Source organism: Octodon degus, unplaced genomic scaffold (assembly GCF_000260255.1).
Source record: "Octodon degus isolate 3935 unplaced genomic scaffold, OctDeg1.0 scaffold00233, whole genome shotgun sequence".
In the NCBI taxonomy this organism is placed as follows: domain Eukaryota; kingdom Metazoa; phylum Chordata; class Mammalia; order Rodentia; family Octodontidae; genus Octodon; species Octodon degus.
Genome location: NW_004524809.1, coordinates 2,670,011 through 2,684,574, shown reverse-complemented (window position 1 = coordinate 2,684,574; position 14,564 = coordinate 2,670,011). Strand labels below are relative to the sequence as shown.

Sequence of the window (14,564 nt, the reverse complement as noted above, 5' to 3'; positions counted from 1 at the left end):
TAATACAAATATTAAAGAATCTTTTCTTAAGAAACATCAACATTCTTAAGGAAACCTGGGCTTGGTGAGACTTGTCTAGGCAAGTGGTTAGTGCCCAAACTGGCATGAATGTTTTCTTCACTCCTATGCTAGGATTCTTTTCTAAATAAGTGCCACCTGCTCCTAACCAAGTAGAGCTATGCACAGAATCTGTATTGATCTGAAGAGTTGAGACAAGCTGGGCCTCATGCACACCTGGAATCCTAGCATTCTTGGAGGCTGAGGCAGAAGGATTATAAGTTCAAGAACAACCTGAGCAACTTAATGAGACCCTGTCTCAAACATTTTTTTCCTTTTAATACCCAAACCCCTGGTCTCAGATATTAAAAAATTAAAAAAGGGCTTAGGATATAATTTAGAGTAAAGACCCTGAGTTCTATGCTCAGTGCTAAACAATAATAATGATAATAATAATAATAATAATAATAATAGAGGGCTGGGGAGATAGCTCAGAGACATAAGCACCTACTTGCAAGCACAAAGTCCCAAGTTCAATCCCTGGCCCCACATGCTTTGCAGGCCCTACAACCTCAGGTACATGGCCCCGGCTCTGGAACCGCCCCCCGCTGCTGCCCGTCAACCTGGTCCCAGAACTGAACATGGTGGCATACACCTATAATCCCAGCACTGGGAAGGTTGAGACAGGAGGATCTCTTTAAGAGTTCGAGACTGGCCTCAGGGAACAAAAGTAAGCACAAGGCTGGCCCGAACTGCAGAGAGAGACCTTGCCTCAAAAAAAAAAAAGAAGAAGAAGAAAAATTGGGATGGCTAAAAGTAGGTCATGTTAGAAAATATTTCCTAGAGGAATGACTTTTTAATTTTAAAATACAGCTTTTGGAAGTATAATTCACCTACTATTCAGGCTTTTATTATAGTCACCAGTTTTACAACCACTACCAATCAGTTTTAGAACATTTTTCCTATTTATTAGTTGTACAGATTAGTGGGGTTCATTTAGCAGACTTGTACATGCACATAACACACTTAGATTATTTTCACAGACATGCATACATCACCCTTTTGATCATTTATATACATAGGTATCCTCATCACCCCTTGTTCCCCCACCTTATTTCCCATTGGGTGTTTCGCTGTGTGTAATGATTTTGCTTCATCCATGCCCCGTTACCAGCCCTTCCTTCTCTTTCTCCTTTTCTGATGCCCCTCTTGTCTGATAACTGTCTCCCTTCTGCTTTGTCATCTTGTTTAGATTACACATGTTAAGGAGAACACTCATTTGTTTGTCTTTCTGAATCTGGCTTATTTCACTTGACGTGATGGTCTCCAGATCTATCCATTTTCTTGCAAATGACAGAATTTTGTTCTTCCTTGTGGCCAAATAATGCTCCATTGTGTATCTATGCCACACTTTATCTATTCATCTGTTGAGAGCATCTAGGCTGATTCCATATCTTGGCTATTGTGAATTGTGCACTAGAAGACAAGGGTATCAGGTATCCCTGTGGTGTGGTGGCTTTTATTGCTTTGGGTATATACCAAGGAGTAGTACAGCTAAATACAACAGTAACTCTATTCTTAATTTTTTGAGGAGCTGGGGATATAGCTCAGTGGCACAAGTGTCTGCTTGGCAAGGGCAAGATCCTGAGTTTGATTCCTGGTACCAAAAAAAAAAAAAAAATTAAAGACTAATTTTTTTGATGAAGTGACTACTAATTTGTATTTCCATCGGCAGTACAGGAGTTTTCCTCCCCTCCCCCACCCTGTACTCTTAATCAGTCTATGTTGTTTTCTGTATTCTTGATAGTAGTCATTCTGACTAGAGTGAGGTGGGGTCTCAGTGCAGTTTTGTGGGGTTTTTTTTGTTTTTTTGCGGAACTGGGGATTGAACTCAGGTCCTTGAGCTTGCCAGGGAAGCGCTTATTCCACTGAGCCATCTCCCCGGCCCCTTCCCTAGAACACTTTTATTCTCCCAAACAAATCCTACATCTCTTAGACATCGCTGCCTCCTCCCCCTACCACTGGACAATTACTAATCTTGTTTTTGTCTCTAGATTTATTTGTTCTGGGCATTTTCTACGAATAGAATCATATAATATGTGATCCTTTGTGCCTAGGGTCCTCCATGTAGCACAGTTTTCGTGAGTCAGCTATGTTGCAGTGTCTTTCCTTCTTACTGCCACATATATTCTATTATGTGGCTGTGTCACTCTGTATATTATAAATAATGCTGCTGTCAATGCATGGATATTGGTTTTTGTGTAGAAATATGCTTTTGTTTTTCTTGGATGTTTGTGTGGGAGTAGAGTTGTTGGATCATAGCAACTCTCGCCAATCATTTGAGAAACTGGTAGAGAACCTTCTAAAGGGGCTGTGCCGTTTCATATCTCTGCCACAGTATATAGGATTCCAGCTTTTCCACATCCTCATCAACTCTTATTGTCTGTCCTTTTAAAAAACATTACTATGGACATCCTAGTGAGTGTGAAATGGTATCACAATTTTGATAGTTTGATATTTTTTTCTTGATACTTAGGCTTTAACCCAGGACCACACACATATCCTCTGCTGCTAGGCCATACCTCAGCCCTCACATTGTGATTTTGATTTCTAGTTCCTTGAGATGAAGGTATCTAGTGCTTGCTTAGGTAAGCACAGGGGCCAAGGTTCAGTCCTTGGCTCCACATGCTGCTCCGGCCCCACCCCCTGGCACACTGAACAGGTGATGGAATCCAGGCATGGTGGCGCGTGCCTATAATCCCAGCACTAGGGAGGCAGAAATCAGGAATATCACTATGAGTCTGGACTGTGTAGTGAGACCCTGAACACACACACACACGCACGCACGCACGCACGCACGCACGCACAAAAATGAAGGTATCCTGTATTTTTTCAGGAAAAATATCTATTCAGGCCCTTTGTTTTTTAATTGGATCATTGTTTTAATATTGACTTGTGACAGTTCTTTATATCTTTTGTAGACAAACCTTAGGTGTACATTTATAAAAAATTTTCCCCATTCTATAAATTTCCTTTTCATTTTTTAAAAGTATTGTCTTTGAAACATATGGAGTTTTTGGTTTTTGAGACACAGTCTCGCTGTGTATTCCAGGCTGAGCTTGAGCTCACTACGTAGCTTAGGCTGGCCTTAAACGCACAGTGATCTTCCTATCAACACTTCCCAAATTCTGGTATTACAGAGATGCTCCACCATGCCTGACCTTGGAACATTTGTTTATAATTTTGATCACTTTCTCTGCTTTTTTTCTCATCCTTTACTGTCATACCTTAGAAACTTGCTTCATCCAGAGTAACAAAGATTTAAATCCATGTTTTCGTCTAAGAATTTAATTTTTTTTAAGCTCTCTCACATTAACATTTCATTCTATTTGTCTTTAACACATAACTGTGCAGGTTTTTGTACTCATCCTTTATTCTATTTTAATTTTTTTTAATGCATTTGGTTGTTACAGGGTCTCACTATGCAGCTTGGACTCATAGTGATCCTCTTATCCTCCTGCTTTCAGCCTCCTCAACACTGGGATTACAGGCATATGCCACTCCACCCAGACTCTGCCCACTCAGCCCGCCCTGCGCTTACCTAAGCTTGCCTAAGCAGGCATTTTAGTCTGCTAAGCTAACTCGCAGGTCCCCTATTTTAATTTTTAACATAGAGTTTTAGTTTAAAACATTTAGGTCTTTGATTCATTTTGTACTTGATGTGAGGTAAGGCCTAACTTTGGTAACTATGTTTGATGATGAAGAAACCAGTGTTCAATGACTAAGGATGTTATCTTGTCATTATCCAGTAGAGCAGTGAATCAAATCCAGTTCTGCCTGGTTTTTTATACCACCATGACTGTGGGCAGAGAGCTGGGAGGGAAATGGTATATTAGCAGTGAGTGCAAGATTATTAGACACATGAGCATTTTGAGATTTCATTCCGAAAGTGTGACGAGTCCTGAGAATAATGATTGCAGGAATGCAGTGCAACAGTGCCCTCTGTTCATAAGGTCAGAGGATACCTACTTGATTAGCAATCCCAGAAGAGGCAGATTCTAGGAAGACAGTGACAGACTGCTTTGTCCATTTTGTGTTGTCATCCTGGAGACTTTCATCCAAGATGGAAAAGAGGAGGAAAACCAGCAAGGAAATGGAGCAGTGTGTGGATCAGCAGTAAGTTCAGTAGGCTGAGGACAACAGTTAGTGGAGAAGGGTGGATGTGACTTTGCTACGAAAAAGGCAGCTGTATCAACTCTCATAGTCTGTGCTTTTGAAGACTTGCTGAGCCTGCTGAGGGAAAACCTGGGCTGAGTTGCCAGAGGACTTAGAGCTCTACTTCCTTTGAATGCTTTATAATGAAGCTGTGGTCTCTGAGCACCTTGCACTCTTCATTTTATTTTGTTTTGTTTGTGGTGCAGGCACTGAATGAAGGACCATCATTGTAAGTATAGCCTTAGTGGGGTGTGGGGGGGTGTGTTTAGTTTTGTTTTGTTTTAAATTTTTAGACAGGGTTTTGCTAAGTCACTGAATTACTTAGACTGGGCTGAAACTTGTGATCCTTCAGCTTCTCAGAATGCTGGGTTCATGGTATGTGCCACTATGCCTGGATTGTTTTTAAACTGATCCAGACTGGAAGTAATTTTTATTGGCATTTTCATTTTGTTTTAGTGATTACATAATTGTAGATATTTATGAATACTTAGGTAACTCAATACAGTATAGTTGTTTAATAGTCCTTGAATGCTGTGTTTCTAAAGGACAAGCTGAGAATTCTCAGGAGTTGGAAAGTTGTTGGTACTATAAGCCTATAGTCATACTAGAAAAAGCATGTACAAGAACAGAGCAGAAAGAATTTTATTCCTTGACCTACCTAGTGCTGTTGCCTTTTTGACAAACAAATTATTTTGTAATAAGAGTTTAAAATACAAACATTTCATAAATGGACAAAATATTTTCTTTATAGCCTTATTTTATAAGCATTTTCTCTTAAAACTTTTTAACTTTTTATTAAAAAATGAGGTATAAGCACAAACATTAGCCTAGCCCCACACAAGGTCAGGATCATCAGTATTACTGTCTTCTGCTTCACCTTTGTATCTATCTCTGGAATGTCAGCCAGAGTAGTAACATCCTGGAGCCATCACCTCCTGGGGGGGACAGTGCCTTCATCTGGGATCCTCCTGAAGGACCTGCCTGAGGCTGATTGACAGTTGATTTTTTAAAAAGGAAAGTATACAGTAATGATAAAAGTATAATAAGTTCATAAACCAAAGAGAAATATAGCCATTTATTGTTATCAACTGTTCTGTATCAAATATAATTGTATGGGCATTACTTTTTTGGGGGGAGAGGTACTGAACGCAGGGCCTTGGCATGCTAGGCAAACACTCTGCCACTGAGCTGTATCCTCAGCCCCTGTGCTAGATAGTTTTATAGGACTGACAGTGTAATAGATGTGTGTACATCAGCATCACCATTAACTCGTGTAGTGTAGTGGGACTTCTCACCACCATTATATATGCAGTACCTTGTTGACCAATGTCCCTATGCATCACATGACTGCATATGTGGCCATAAGTACTATGCAGTATTCTTTTTCTTTTTGTTAATCCTGCCTCAGGTTTATTTGTACAAAGAGCACAGGACGACACCAGCCCCCCACAGATGACATCCCAGGGGTCACACCAGTCTTGTTTTTACATCAGCAGATAAAAGACTTTTACTGTGGAGCCTTCACAGGGACCTGGGTACCTTTGGGAGTCTGGGCTGGAGAAGAAGCTGGAGCCTGGGCCTTGGGCTAGCAAGGCCTGCGACCTTTGGCAATGTGTGCATGGATACACTTCCCAAGCTTGGGGTGGGCGGTATAGGCAAGTCAAGAAAGCCTGCAGTCTACTCCCTTTGGAATGGTCTTGGGCTTGACCTCCTTGGGCTTTACAAGGGTCTTGATAACCTCCGTGTATGCACTCATGGCCTTGGCATTGTTTGCTTGCATCTTGAAATCTTTCTTGTGTGCTTCTTGGCAAAATGCATATTCCTACAGAACTTGGGCTCTACCCCCTTCAGAGATTCATATCTTTGTGACCGAGGTTTCTTAATGCCATTTCTTTGCCATTTTCGGGACTGGTTGTGTATGGCGTCGTTCTTGGACTTGGCCATAACTGCACTATAAACCACGGCGGCCAAGTGCCTGGAACCAGAAGTACACAGTATTCTTGTTCTACATGCTTTTAAATTTTATTTTATTATTTTATTTTTTTGCGGAACCAGGGATTGAACTCAGGCCCTTGCGCTTGCCAGGGAAGCGCTTATTCTACTGAGCCATCTCCCCAGCCCCTTAAATTTTATATAAATCTATTTATATGAACTTACGTTCTAAAACTTTTTTCACACATGCTGTTGAAATTTATTTACGTGATACAAATAGTTGTGACCTATTTATTTTAACTGTTATGCAATATCTGTCTTAAGAATATACACAATTATAAATTGATTCTTATTTTGGGTCTGGATCGATTATTTGCAGTTTCTCGTTAACACTTCTATGATAATGAATACCCTTGAATATGACTCCTGCGAGCACACAAGAGTGTATAGTGTGTATATATATCTAAGAATGGAGTTACTGGATTATGCTGTACATTCTTCTCAGATTAATTGGATACTGTCAGAATGCAATCCAGGATGCCATGTCAATTTCAGTTCTCATTGCTAGTACCTGAAAGTTTCTATTGACCATCTTTACAAACATTCAAGATTTTGTTTTTCCTCTTGGTAAGGTGTGAAATGGTATCCTCCCTGTTAGCTTCTTCACAGAGATTTCAGTATTTTGGACAAAGCTTATGAAAGCCAGTAGTGCTGACGGAAATCTCAGGTTTTTCCCTGAGGAAAAAAATAACCATTTAATTATGTAGATTGGTAGGCTATGCTAAGTGAACTGCAGCTTGCTCGTGAAATACTTTATTTTCAATAGCATAATAAATCTTCTTGTAGTAATTCTATACAAGAATAACTTAGAGGAACATTTTTCTCCACAGGGCATTTTTACTTTCTAAATTTATCCTTGTCATTCCAGTTGTCTCGCATGATTCTTTTTGCTCTTCTGGCTGGTGATCAGTCAGGACATGGAGGAGTTAGATGTCAGAACCTTTACTGATAAATTTAGCTGACAGCAGAAAAAAGCCCACATCCACTAAATAAGAGATTTCTACGGTTTCCATTGCTGTCCTTTGGATTACTCTAGTAATGAAACTGAATCTGTTTCTTAGGAGCAGAGAGAAGAAAGAGAATAATCTACTACTGAAGTGGTAGCAGCTCCCTTATAATTATCGGGTGACTTTGTAGAGAAAGAATATTAAAATGTGGTGTTTTGTGCATACAGCTCTTGGAGTTAGATTGTATCCCAAGTGTCTATGGCTGTACAGCAAGCCAACTCCAAACTTAGCACCATGCTTCAGTTTCCAATTTTTGTATGATGGGGCAAGCATACCTCACCCTGCCTCTCTTGCCGAGTTCTGCTGGAACAGCTGGCCCAGAACAGCTGTTTGAAAACTCTGAAAGTACATCATAGAAGGTGGGTTGAGAAAGAGCAGAGTCCGAGGTAGTATTGATCTGAGGTTGAATTTGTCATTCTTCCTGGCTTTTGTGTTTCTAGGCCTGAGCTCAGCATTAAAACCCAGAAGTGGGCAGAAACCTATTTTCTGTGATCATCAACTTCTTTAGCTCCTGACCTCCAGGCATTGGTGTATAAATTGTGTAGTGGGAAGCAGAGTAAATATAGTCCTGGCTTTCCAACCTTCCAATAGGAGAAAACTACTCCATTGACCTAGAAAGTACAGATTGGGCAGAAAGTACTTGCAGGAGAGCATAGGGACTGGTAGTGATAATGGATTTGAAGAAATAGTGCCTAGAGAAGCTTCTAAAATTTGGCAAAAAGATATAAATATATAAATTCAAGATTCTAAATAGGATAAAGACAAAAACCTCTAACTAGGTATATCATAATTAAAATTATATTAACATCAGTACTAAAGATGGAGCTGGATGTGGTGGCACACACCAGCAATCCCAGCTCTTTGGGAGGCTGAGATAGTAGCATCACAAATTTAACCCCACTGTGGACATAAATTTAGCAGGGCCCTGTCTCAAAATTTAAAAAATTTTTTTAAAAAAGGCCGGGGATACAGCTCAGGGCAAAGGTCTTGGGTTTAATTCCAGTAAAAGGGGGAAAAAAAAATACAACTAAAGACAGATTAATTAGAAAAAAATAAGGGCTGGTGAGATGGCTCAGTGGTCTAAAGCACCTACTTAGAACAAGCTTAAAGCACAAGGACCACGGTTCAATCCCCCAGCACCACATGCCAACCAGCCCCGCCCCCTGGTGGGCTGAGCTAGCCACAGACACACACACACACACACACATAAATAAATAAATAAAATTTAAAAAAAAAAAAAGAAAGAAAGAAAAAAATAAAGAGATAAATTTGGAAAGCAGAGAAAATGTTGCTACACCCTACTTTTTGTAGAACAGTTGGCTACAGATTTCTCATCAGATACAGGCCAGAAGGAAATGAAATAGCATTTTTTATATGCAGGGGGAATAAAACCTCAACTCAGGACTGGAACTCAGGTTGTCAGAATGAATTTAGAAAAGAACAACTTGATTCTGTTTGTTAAAAAACTTCAAATATAGTGATATAAGCAAATACCAGCGAACACTAATCAGAAGAAAATTGGAGTGTCTTGTATTAATAGCAAAGTAGAGATATAATAGTCCTAAACTGTACCAGTCCTAAAATTGTATGTATTATATGCAGGTATGGCATTAAATGTTGTATTAACAATAGCTTTAAAATCCTTGGAAAACTGACATGACTGAAACTCTAAATACTCCCATGATATTTGGAGACATCAGTATTACTGTCAGCAATTCAGAGAGCCCAGTACAGAAAAACTTAGCCAAAATCTACCTGTCATGAACTAAATTATGATACATTTGGGACAAATGCAGGGATCCTCCTTCCTTTCCTCCACATAGCTACTCCCTGACACTGGTAGCTTCTTCTCTCTTGCCCTCTGTCTTCACTGACTTCTTAGAGATAAACACATAAGCCAAACTATGTAAAAGGTAACAGTGATGATTCAGGGCTGGTGAGATGGCTCAGTGGTCTAAAGCACCTACTTAAAACAAGCTTAGCAAGGCACAGGGACCACAGTTCAATCCCCCAGCACCACATGCCAGCCAGCCCTGCCCCCTGGTGGGCTGAGCTGGCCACACACACACACACACACACACACACACACACACACACACACACACACACACACACACACACACACAAAAAAAAAAAAATAAAAAAAAAAAAAAACAGTGATGATTCAGAACTCACTTCACTGTGTGGCTGTACCCTAGCCAGGTAACTGGACAGTTCCTAACCTTTCTGTTATGCCATGTGTTTGCCTGTAAAATAGCAGTAATGGGCATGGAATGCCTGGAACGGTGTGGAGTGCTCTTAGAGAAGAGATAAAATGGAGAGAGTAAGCAGACCTGACTATCAGTATCTTTGTATCACATACCTAGGTGTTTGGACTTTCTGCTAAGTAAGAAGAGACCACCCCCCCCACACACACTTTTTAGAAAACTTGAATAAAATGGGAAAGTGACATTTTAATTTATCCTAATTAAATTTTAAATGTCTCTTTGACATAAAAAGGTATGTGAAAACCCTGTGGATGTATAGGGCCGATTGGTCAGAAAAAAGGGCATTATTCCTGTAACTAGTAATCTGACACAATGCCCTATTACCATTTTTTTTAAAGGCCCATTTTCAGTTTCTTCAAGTTTGTTTTCATGGTTTTTAATTCCTCTTGATAAAAAATGACTTCAACAAAGCAAATAAAGATAAGGCAAACATATTTTTCTCCAGATTTTAAGGTGAGGCCAAATAGCTCAATGGATTAAAGCATCTGCAAGCAGGCGCAGGGGCCAGGGGTTCAATCCCCAGGCCTGCCATGCTGGCACCTCCCCCAGGGCGCGCTGAGACTAGCAATTGAGACTGGGTATGGTGGCACAGGCCTGTAATACCAGCTCTTGGGAGGCTATAAACTGGCAGATCACTATGAGTCTGATTTAGTAGTGAGGCACTGAACACACTGTAGACCCTTCCCTTAAAAAAAAAAAAAAAAAAAAAGGTGAAGCTATACTTCACAAAAACAGTAGAAGAACCATCAAATCCGAAGGCTAGCAGTTCAACTTCAGTAACACCAGATGTTAGAGACCTTTGAAAGTTGCTTTTGTTCTGTTTTGTTTCATCCTTTTTTTAAAGCAACATCCTGACTTAGGGTAGGTCGTTATTTAAAATGCTAACTACCAGGGCTGAAAGTACAGCTCAATGATAGAGCCCTGGCCTAGTATGTGCCAGGCCCTTGGTCTGATCCTCTGCACTGGGGAAAAAAGAAAAAGAAGGCCAGGGAGATGGCTCAGTGGAATAAGTGCTTCCCTGGCAAGCACAAGGGCCTGAGTTCAATCCCCGATTCTGCCAAAAAAAGAAGAAAGGAAAAAAACAATAAACACAAAAAGTAAAGTACTAACTTCCATCTTAACTTTCAACTGAACTGTTGGACTTCTTAGATTTACCTTCTTGTCATGTTTATCTCTGTTGTGTATTCATGCCTGTCTTCAGCTTTTTTTTTTTTTTTTTTTTTTTTTTTTTTCCGGAACCAGGGATTGAACTCAGACCCTTGTGCTTGTCAGGCAAGCACTTATTCTACTGAGCCATCTCCCCGGCCCTTCAACTTAATTTTACTTGTGAAAAAACCATTGTTCACTTTTAATCTAGAATAGGACCTCTGTCATGGAAAAGAGACCATAAAATGTAAAAGAATATCTGTATTGTTCCATTTTCTCCTGACAGAAATTCTGTGTTCAGACTCCATGTCCTACTTAAAGTCTTTTCTGATGTTTCTCATTTTGAGGAAGTATTTCTCAGGGCAGACTTACATTCTGGGTGAAATAAAAGATGGACATGATGTTTGTATTTTGAGTACATGTGAAAAATGAAGTTGTCTGCCACATTTTCAGTTTGGTATCTATTCATTACCAAATATATTCAGGATATTCTGCCCGTTTCACAGTCATGGAGAAGCCATGGGGACCCCTCAGCTAGCTGACAACATCGCAGAGCAGAGGCTGGCCCCGCCTCCTCTTGGTTCAGAATGAGACACAAATCAAGTTTACCAGTGGTTTTATTTCCTGTTCATTTTCTGCAGACACAAAAGAGGCTCAAGGAGAAAGTTCTTTCCTGCCTTTTAATATTTTGAGAGCAATGTGTTTGGGACTGAATGTATTTTTGATGCTCATTGCTTAACTGGGCTAGAGATCATCTCATGTGACAGCACAGATCCCTTGTTTGGAATTGCCATTACTTTCTAGAACAGCATTTTGTATAGCTGCCAGCATGCCCTAGTCCTCTTGCTTCATATTACAGTGAACTGCTTTGTCAGGGCAGAATTCAGCCTCGCAGGGCTGGAGCCCATCTCTGCTGACCTCATGCCACAGTACAGCATGTTCAAATCTGGGCAAAACCCAAGGGTTCTCCGGCATATTCTCCTGCTTCTCCCTCGCAAGCATGGAGCCCTCACTCTCCTCGGAAACCGTATGTTGTATATGTGTGTGTATCTGTCCTTTTTTTCCTAAACCTCTTTCTTATTCTTTTAGTTTGGTAGCTTTAAGTGGGGCTGATTGAGTAGACAGACACATAAAATGGCCTTAGCTGCTGAAACTTCGCATTTTTCAGCAGTAGATCTTAGACAAAGGCATATGCTATTTTAAGACTAAGATTGTAACAGTGGAAATTCATACTGTGTTTCCTAGTGGTTTATTCTCCTTGTAGCTGTTCAGGGAGATGGTGCTCAAACACCCTAGGGAGTTCAGACTCCAGGCAGCTTCTCTAGGGCAGAAGGGATGCCATCTTCGCTTTCTTGGTAACAGCTCTGGAAATACAGGATTCCTTCCATGGACAGGACAGTTCTGTCTGCTTCTGGCCGTTTGGGGACAAGCTTGGGTTAAGTTTGAAGATGCCAGCCATGTACACCAAACAGAAATTTGAGTTAAAGCCAATGGGGAGTGTTTCTGACATTTAAAAAAGAAAGCTACTTGTTTTCATAGTATTTTTCCCAAGGATCTGCCGATTTTGTGATTTATAAAGCAGTGTTCACTATACCAGTGCTGAATTTGTGTCTTTGGATAAGCAGAGCAGACCCTGAGATTCAGCCAGGCAGTAAGATGATCCCACTTTCTGCAGCACAGCCAGCATTCTCACATTTCATCCAGACCTGGCCAGTTGCTGTGTTTTCACCATGAGTTTTTATTCGGTTTTATAAGTGAAATACAGATATTTTCTTAGAGATAAATACTAAATCAAAGCAGATTCTTTATAAAATTTTCCTTATTCTGAATTTAAGTTACATTAAGATTGTTTGCTGTTGACCAGTTGGATTTAAGCTCTAAATGTATTTTTCACTCTGAAGTTTGATACTGAATCATGCTTCTGGTTGGTAATTTAAAAAGCCAGCTTCGTTAACAAATTCATGTCTCTGGTCTGTACTCTCTTGTTCTGTTCTGGATCTTGGAATCAAAACCCTGAGATATCTCTTGTTTGCTTTGAGGTTATAACAGGTTAGTTTACTTACCTTTCATTAAGAGTGCATGCCTAGAGTGAATGGGGTGGTCAGAACCAAAGAATTTGTAGGAGAACTCTAAAGTAGTTGGGGTAGAGACTAGAAGAAAAAAGTTAACTTTCTTTCCTTCCGTTCATACAGTAAGGGGAAAGATGAACATATACATCTGTAGTTGATTTTATTTGCTCCAGTGATTGCATTAACTGTTAACAGTAGAGTGTTTGTAAAGCAAAAAGTACCAGAGACAGTCAAACTGTCCCCTTGATCCCTGCCTATGCTTCTTACTCATGATTGTCTCCAGTAAAACTAAACTATTCCCATCAAAGCAGTGATGAGGATTATAAAAAATAAGGTACTTGATACCAGCATCAGACATTCCTAATAAGATTATCTAGATATATGAGTCAGGTATAGATTAGGATTATGTATATGACCTGGGTGGTTTTGTTGGGTTGGTTGGTTGATTTGGTTTGGGAGAGGGTTGGATTGTTTTTGTTTTCCCAATACTGAGGGCTGATTGGAGGGTCTCATGCCTGCTAGGAAAATGCTCTACCTCTGTACCACCTCCCTATTCCTTCTTAATTTTAATTTTAGACAGGTTTTCACTAAGCTGCCCAGGCTGTCCTGGCATTTGGGACTCTTTCTTCAGTCTCCCTAATAACTGAGGTTGCAGACATGTACCTCCATAACCAGTATGTATGTGACTTTATGTGAGATTGCAACACACTTTGTGAAGCATTTTTTTTCTGAATTCTGGAATGGTAGCTCTGTGTTTGAGTGCTTGCCTAGTATGTAAAAGGTCCTGGGTTTGATCCCTACCACATAGGTGTACACACACATACACATATACACGCACTGAATAGGTTGAAGGAATACTTGAAATTGTAGGTGAATCTAAGACAAAATTGTAGGGTGTGGGCTGGTGAGATGGCTCAGTAGTCTAAAGCACCTACTTAGAACAAGCTAAGCCAAGCAAAGCACAGGGACCGCAGTTCAATCCCCCAGCACCACATGCCAGCCAGCCCCGCCCCCTGGTGGGCTGAGCTGGCCACACACAAAAATAAACAAACAAATAAATAAATAATTTTAAAAAATTGTAGGGCGCATCTACTTTTCAATATGTAAGGCTTATTTCTAAAGATGGCCAATTCCCCTTTCTCTTTCTTGGCACCCTTGAATACCAGCATCTGCATGCTTATGTTAATGCTTTGTATTAGCACTGAAAGCTCAGACAAGTCCTCGTGATGCCACCTGAGTTTTCTGTGCATGTACTCAGAAGTAGCCAGCCTAGCATTGCAACCTGCAATAAGGCAAGAGGAATGTAAGTCTACACCCTGCTGGACAATTTGTTTGGCAAGATCTTGTCTCAAAATTTCAAAGGAAATAGGTGTATAGCTCAATGGAAGAGTGCTTGCCTAGCATGTATAAGATCCTAGGATCAGTCTTTAGTACCCAGGGGCAGAAGGTCTTAGAATTTGCACTGGATATTTAGAATATATGTACATAATCACTTAGTCATGTGGATGCTGTAGTTTACTTTTATTTTTATTTTTATTTATTTATTTATTTATTTTTGCGTTACCAGGAATAGAACTCAGGGCCCTGCATTTGCCAGGCAAGCGCTTATTCTACTGAGCTATCTCCCTGGCCCCCATACTTGTAAATTTTTTAAATCATTTATTTGATGACAAGGTCTTGCTATGCATCTTGGACTTATAGTGATCCTCCTATCTCAGCCTCTCTAGCACCGGGATTACAGGCATATACCACCATGCCGGGTTTAGTGGCCAGCATGGCATGCAGTACCAAGGAGCAAACCCAGGTCTTTGTGCTTGCCAAGCAGGTGCTTAGACCGCTGAGCTATCTCCCCAGCCCAGTAATTTACTTTA

At 40.3% G+C, this 14,564-nt stretch overlaps 1 protein-coding gene across 9 annotated transcripts in view; it reads left to right on the top strand.

The window, feature by feature from the left end:
- Positions 1-14,564, top strand: part of Tmcc1 (transmembrane and coiled-coil domain family 1) — a 248,757-nt gene that overhangs the window by 138,317 nt on the left and 95,876 nt on the right. The window contains exon 1 of one of the 9 annotated variants that reach the window (XM_023705970.1): positions 11,509-11,651. The exons of 7 other annotated variants lie outside the window; for them this stretch is intronic. In XM_023705970.1, the coding sequence (XP_023561738.1) occupies positions 11,625-11,651 (27 nt within the window). In that variant the 5' untranslated portion in view covers positions 11,509-11,624. Of the gene's footprint in view, positions 1-11,508; positions 11,667-14,564 lie in introns of those variants that run through there. One more of the 9 variants, XM_023705968.1, reaches the window with a different exon arrangement.